At 35.5% G+C, this 7,678-nt stretch overlaps 1 protein-coding gene across 1 annotated transcript; it reads left to right on the top strand.

Moving 5' to 3' along the window:
- Positions 1-1,636: 1,636 nt before the first annotated feature.
- On the top strand, positions 1,637-6,728 carry necap2 (NECAP endocytosis associated 2). Its single transcript, XM_079684869.1, has 8 exons — positions 1,637-1,860; positions 2,860-2,960; positions 3,595-3,699; positions 3,796-3,877; positions 4,197-4,305; positions 5,058-5,202; positions 5,280-5,364; positions 5,707-6,728. The coding sequence occupies exons 1-8, from the start codon at positions 1,766-1,768 to the stop codon at positions 5,753-5,755; spliced, it is 771 nt and encodes a 256-aa protein (XP_079540995.1). The 5' UTR covers positions 1,637-1,765; the 3' UTR covers positions 5,756-6,728.
- The last annotated feature ends 950 nt before the right edge of the window (positions 6,729-7,678 follow it).

The following is a 7,678-nucleotide window of genomic DNA, read 5'->3' as shown; positions in this document are numbered from 1 at the left end:
GTAAGACGTTTGACCATAATTTATCCAAATAGTTTCCAATGTCAGAAAACCATTGATTGGTAATATTTGCAAGAAAAAGGTGAATTGAAACTGACAAATGGTAAATTAAATAACCTTCACACAGCATCCAACTTAGAAACATTGATTCAACTGCTACATTTGGACCACTTTTACAACCTCACTTGCTTCAAGAACACACGAAAAACAGTCATTTAGGGTAATAATGAATTCATTGTTTATTGTCCATTTGTGAGAGTTGACGATTCTGTTATTGATATACAAGTGTCTATTGCAGCGCTAACATCTCAATGTTTTTGTTTTATGACTTTGTACACTAATTGTTATACTGTCCCAGGAATTAGGTTCAATCATTGAAATGGATTTACTATCCTTTCAAATTGAAAATTAAAAGCGAAAACAACATCCTGTATCTATATGATCTACACATGAAGCTTTGTTTCAGTCATTCACCACCATCTGTTTACTTTGAGGTGGATTTGATGTCATTGTCTACTTAAAACTTGAAAAACAAATGAAATTTGAATACCCTTTAATAAACACACTTCAAACTTGGGGAATGATTTTCATTTTGCATAGAGCTCATTGCATGGGTATACTTTTTACTTCTACTCTACTACATTTTGGAAGCAAATTGTGTACTTTTTACTCCAATACATTTATCTTACAGATTAATTGGTAACACTTTACAATAAGACCCTTATAAAGGGTTTACGAATAGTTTGTAATTTATTTATTAATTAGGTTGTGAACACTTTATAAATCATTAATAAGCTTTTATAAGACATGAGATAAACAGGGCACCTGTGACCGGTTGTTTGCCAAATAGTGAGCCCACATTTATCTGTACTGCTAAGCCTTATATTGGCTACTTAGCTTACTTCGTCTTCTTCATCAGCCAGCATCCTTGGTATCTGTGGTTCACAGAGTTGATTCTCGCTAAGTAGCCAATATAAGGCTTAGTCATCTTGCCAAAGAGCGAGCCTGTGTTAATGAATGAAAACTAGAACTGGTTTATAAATGGTTCTTAATGATTAATAAAGTGTTTACAACCTAATTATAATCCCTTTATGAATCCTTTATAAGGGTAGTCTTATTGTAAAGTGGTGCCGATTAATTTACTAGTACCTTTACACATTCAGATTTTGACACACAATACTTAGGAAAAACCATTACAAAATGATTATTTGGGTATTAAACCATCCAACGTTATATTCTAGTAACTAAAACAATGAGTGGGTTAACAGAACATTTAATTGGCAGTCATTTTAGCAAGAAGTTTGTTGTTCCAAAAATATTTCACAGTTCCAGCTTCTTGAATGTGTGAATATGCTTCTTTTGCTCCAAAATATTTCAAATGTTTTAGTTTTTCTTCAATGAGTACTTCTAGTCCTAATACCTGAAGTGCAGTTATATTTTCGTACCTAAAGACTTTTACTTGAGTACCATTATTGATGTAGTACTTTTACTAGAAATTGACTATTTTAACAGTTTGTATTAGTACTTCAACTTAAGTGAAGGATCTGAATACCTATTCCACCGTGAGACTACTGTACGTAGTAGGCCTACTTACTATTCCGAGTACCTTCTCAGGTCAGTAGCCCTAACCACCCCGGCCAGGCGCGGCGCTGTTTGAACCGAGCACCGCGGCTCGCTTTGGGATCCTGTCGTCCATCTGTCTGCTTCTTCAACTGGTGTCCATTGAACGTCGGAAGTTGGTTCTGATAGTTTAGTGAAACTTGACAAAATGGCAGAGGACAACAGTTATGAGTCAATGCTCTGTGTTAAGCCCGAGGTCCACGTTTACAAGATCCCCCCGCGGGCTTCGAACCGTGGATATCGGTAAGTAGAGCAGTAACGGTTGTAACTGACGAGCCTGTCGGACTGCGGGACAAGTGTCCGTCACCATGCTAATTTAAGTACATCCATTATCGGACAGCCAATTGTTAGAATGTATGTTGTTGTGCTTCTTCAACTATAACGTGCACGATGATGGTTAAAGCATACACAAACCATAACTTTAAAACTTTATATAAACAGAGATACCCCTGCTGGCTGAAAAATATGCTAAGGGATAGGTATGCTACTCACGTTAGCATTATTTCCAAACACAAGTTTGCAGCTGTAACTTCAACTGTTCACTTAAATCGGTCGCAACATTCCTAACGATCATAATTGACTGTGAATTGAAACTGGTGTTCACTTTTAATGTAGAAGACATGATGCCACTGCTGCTCACTACAAGCATGGACAGTTTAAATTGATTCGCTTCATGGCTGTCCGATAATGAATGTTAGATTAATGCTAGCAGTTGTATAAGCTACGTGTCAGCGATAAAAGTAAAGCAAAAAAGAAATGTATGGATTACTGTTAAACTGTGACAAAGTTAACTTGAGTCAATACCAAACTCGGACTGATCCTTGATGTCATTCAATTAAGTTTAGTACGACAGAAAACAATAAAACAACTATAACTCAATGTCCAGTTGCAAGCTTTTTGTGGAGCTTTCCACTGAATCTCACGGTGTTCCTACACAGATTTAATTTGCTCTAGTCTAATGTAAACTGATATGTATGTCATGTTTTGTTTTGTTAATAAAGACAGACATTCTGAAAGTGTCTTTGTTTGGTATTGTGGTAATCTACGGTTTTGTTTTGTCTTCTGTATATTGTTTTTCTTCATTTATCAGCAAAGAAAGGAGTTCCCTTTTGACATAGATATATTCAAGTATTCCTGGACATTTTCACTTCCTCTTGATGTGCAAAGCTGCAGCTGCCTGTGTAAAAACAGTGATCAAGTCAGCCACTTTCACACTAAGATGTGTGTTTCCTGTTTTTCTAGTGCTGCTGACTGGAAGCTGGATGAACCTTCATGGAGTGGCAGGATGAAAATTACTGCTAAAGGCAAGATAGCCTACATCAAGTTAGAGGACAAAAACACAGGTAAACACACTCTTTACAACTGACTCATTTAGGTGAGTAACCTAACCTTCTAAAAGAACCATAGTGACAAGTATCAGTAAAGCACCTACTGTTAAAAGTGAGCCATCAGTTGTCATCAATGACGCAGCTTTAGGTGGCACAAGATAAGGATTTATTAATGATAAAGGCAATGTTACAATAAGGCTATAAATAATTATTCAATATTTTTGTGTCACCACTTTAATTACAATATGCTGAAAGGTTATTATGAGGCTAAACAAATGCTTAACTTTGAGACAGTGTTTGTGTAATTTTGGATGATGTCAAGCACCCAGAAACACATTTGAACTTGCTCTTCATGTAATGTAGATAGGATAACATAACTTGTTTGCAACATATTTAAATTGCTGTTTCTGTCTTTAGAAGTGGTTAAGTGCCTAAGGCTGGTTACAAAGGTTTGGTTTGTTTTTGGGTTGTTGTTGTTCAGGTTATTGCTTTGGTAAATTTGAAGCAGATTTGAAGCCCTTTCACATTTTTAATTGTACACATTTAGTATCAAAGTGAGCTTTAGACTCTGACTTCAGTCACTGAGATTGTCACAAAATGTAACAACTGATATCTTCTGTTAACTTTAAAGTTATCTTTTTCTTTGTAGGAGAGCTGTTCGCCCAAGCTCCAGTTGAACAGTATCCAGGGTGTGTAGTTGAATCGGTATCAGACTCTAGCAGGTATTTTGTGATCCGGATAGAAGATGGCAATGGTAAGACACTTTTAACAGAGACTCTGCTTTTGTTAAATATTTCATCCTGTCATGCATAAGGTGCCCTCGTGATATTGTTTTTTGTCTTTCGTAAAGGACGTCACGCTTTTATTGGTCTGGGTTTTGCTGATCGTGGAGACTCTTTTGACTTCAACGTAGCTTTACAAGACCATTTTAAGTAAGTACACTTCTCTTAACAAACCTTTTTACATGATCTTGTACATATTAATAAGCAAATCCTGATACATTAACGTGATTATGTTTAAATGTGAAAGTGTGAGCCACATGCTAACTTGTACATTTGCTTTCTGAAAAGATAATTGTGCACATTGGTCCATCACATATATTGTATATCATTTGTGAGAAAGGTGTTTGCTACAATATATAACATTCAATACTGTTGTTCATCTGTATCTTAATACTGCAGTGACCCAGTTTGTCTTTTCCTAGCTGGAACTAAATGATAATTATTATGCTTTCAAACTCTTTTTTTAAAGGTGGGTGAAGCAAGAAGGCGAGATCGCAAAACAAGAAGCTTCTGATATCGTAGCACCTAAGCTGGACCTCAGCTTTAAAGAGGGACAGACAATCAAGATCAGTATTGGGGTAAGTCATTCAGCCCCAACTTAACAGATGTAAAACAATCACTAACAGGGCTCCTTCAAAGTTGGAAAATGTTACATTTTGACTTTTGTTTTCAAAGTAAGTAATATGCTTGAATTGGAATATTCTCCTTGAAATATGCCTGCTACACAATAACTCCTAAGCTACTTTACTATTTGAATTGAAACTATGCCTTATTAGTTATGTTTCTCAAACTACTTGGAGCAGACTCACATCCTAAATGAGTAAAGTAAAATAACTAAATGAGTAACATGAGCAGCACTTTTCTAATGTAGATATTCTGCTGGAATGATCCGATAAGTTTGTCAATTTCAGCCTTGTTGTTGTCTTAAGGGATCAGACATTGTTGCGCATACGCAATCTTTGTAAACTGTTATAGAACAAAAATATTTAAAGGTTGTCTGTTATTGGACATTTGAACATTTTTTTCTTGGGTTCTTTTCATTCATAGCTAGATAAGTCCTATTTTGCCCCCTAATTCTTGAATCTGTTGAGTTAAAATGAAAGTATATACTTTGAAATGCAGGGGATACAATAATTCCATAAACATTTGAACAATTGCGTTTTTATTAACCATTTACATTATAAAGGTTTGGAAGATGTGGATATTTTTGGTTAAGTTTCCTCGAAAGTGCTTACTCTTAAAGGTGTAAGAACCCTTTAATGATAAATTGACATATTTTAAGAAGAAAAGAGTAAAGGTTCAAGACGTTCTGAAACTGTGTCTATCTCAGAACATCAAGAAGAGGGAAGCAGGTGGTGCCAAACCGCGGGGAATGGCTGGGGTTCTCCTCCCACCTCCACCAGGTGTTAAAGCTGGAGGTGTCATACCGCCCCCTGTGGAACAGCCGCCAGTCTTAGCTGTGCAGACTGACACTGGTAACAACCGTTCTATTATATAAAAGACGTATAAAATACGTTCACATCTTTTAAACAATATTTTTCTCCACATCCAGCGTCTCTTTTAGACTTCGGGTCCCCCGGCCCCGCCGCCCCGCCCAGCGCCGACGTGTGGGGAGATTTCACATCTGCAGGCGCCAAGTATGTTTTCTCAAAAAGTCACCTGTATTTTTGTCTGTGTATTAATTCATCGTGTCAATCATTCACATTTTGTATTTGTTTAACAGAATTCAAACACTTTCAATGATGCCCATGTCTAGAATGCATTATAAAGTGCTTATAAAGCACAATAAATATGTGTGCCTATAGTCTTAAGTCATTATAATGTGTTTTTTTAAATCTGTTATTATTAAGTGCTTACAAGTAAACAGTGCTAGAAGCAGATAGCAATGCAAAATAAACATAGGTGTCATAGGCTGGGTTTTCATTATTTCTTCTATGATCGTCATCATCACACTTTCATCTCCCCCCTCTCCTCCACAGCTCCAGCCAAGATGGTGTCAAAGCGGGAGGATGGGTGCAGTTTAGTTGAGTGGTGAGAAAATGTGAACACACACTCAGGTTCCAAACATTCCTTGGATAGCACGATTGTGGCAAAAAGAAAGTAAGAGAGGAACTGTTGGCAAATGTAACTGGCTCATTTGTTTTTGAATTTGTTCTCATAAACTACAGCCCACAGACAACACACTTTTTGAGGAACAAACAGTAAACATGTACATATTTTTTACAATCCTATATATGTTTCAAACTCTGCCATGAAGTGGGATCTTTTGATTTTAGAAATCCGGTGATCACCTAACCATCATTATTGTTAATGCTTGAAGAGCAGTAAGCATGGTGATGGTTAAACGCAAAGATTGTTTTGTTACACTAACCAGATAGAAGTGTCTATCCACTGCCTTCAATCAAATGTTCCCTTATTTTATTTCCTTTTTCTATTCTGTCACTGTTCAGAATCAGATGTGATCGTATTCTTCGTCTTTAAGACCCATCCTACATTTATCTAATTTACACCAGCACCACTCATCTCAAGGTTTTTTTTTTTTTACCATTTTGGGAACATTAGTGTACCTGTTGAAGTCTCCATGTTTAGTTTAACACCAGTGTGTGTGTGTTTCTGTTTACTAGTTTTTAGTTTGAGGAGATCTTGGAAAACTATTATGATATTTAATTAGGTTCACATTAAACCTCTTAAGCCTACATTAAATATACCCAGACTTTTAAATCATGGTGTTGGAAAGTCATAATAGCAATTTTTTTCTGTTTGTCACACACATTGGAACATATTGTTGTTTACGTTTGTCTGTGTGTACGCCTTTCATCTGTCTTTTCCTTGTGTTTTTTTTCTGTGGTTTTAAAAATGTGCCTTTTACCAAACAGAATTTTCCTCAATCTTGTCGCTAATTTGTATCGATTATTTCATTATAAGTGCCTTTCTGGAAACAATCGAAATGTATAAAATGTAAACCTATGTCCTCTTGTAAATAAACAATATATTTCATTGACTCTTGTATTCAATTTTTATTGGTGAACTGTTCTGCTTGTGAGATTGAGAGAGATGTTCTCCAGGGCTCATGTTACACATTTCAACTCTTCAAAGCTGTAGTATTTCTCAGATATCAGTATGATAGAGTACTGCACCAATTTAGCGTACTTAGTTACCTCAGTTATTAACAGCATTATCTAAGAGGATTTTCTAAAAGTCCAGATTTTTTCTTTTAATGATATGGATTGGGTTTAACTTCAGGAAGGTTTCCACAGCTGTGTCCCATTTATTTTCATTGTGAGTGAATAGCAAAAAATGAGCCACTACTTTGAAAAACCTACATGTTGTAGGTTTTTGAGGACAGCAAAATTAGTTGGGCAAATAGGAGTTATAATGTAAGATAATTTGAGCATATTTAGTGCAAATAGCTACATGGTTCAGGCATTAAAGAAGTAAGCGTCATTAAATATATTTCTAATTTAGTGGTGGAAGAAGCACTTATATTTTATTTAAGTTAACATTGAAGTATCACAACATAAAAACAATCTGTTAACAAGAAACAACAGTCCTGTATTCAAGGTCTTTCCAACTACTGCTTTCAAAATATACCTTCAATTCCAGTTAGTATTCATTATGCAAAATGGCTCACGACTTCTCATAACTTATTTCTTACTCTACTTGTTTATTTACTAAAATATTTGAAATAAAGATCCAATCTACTTTGTTATACTGCTGAGCATCTACATCCTTATATGACTTTATCATTTATCAGTTGATATATATTTTTATTAGAATAATTTGACTCAACGTTCTAGTAAATGCTGTTGTCAAATAAATGTAGTGCAGTGAAAAGTACAATATTGGCCACCAAAAGGTAGCTGAGCAGAAGTAAAGGAAAAACTCAGTTAAAGAATAAGTACCTAGATAAAAACAGTTCTAAATTACATTATTCTACTACGCACTGGGTGT

The sequence above is a fragment of the Notothenia rossii genome (assembly GCF_949606895.1).
Source record: "Notothenia rossii genome assembly, chromosome: 5".
Taxonomy (NCBI): Eukaryota; Metazoa; Chordata; class Actinopteri; order Perciformes; family Nototheniidae; genus Notothenia; species Notothenia rossii.
This window is presented reverse-complemented; position numbering and strand designations above follow the sequence as displayed.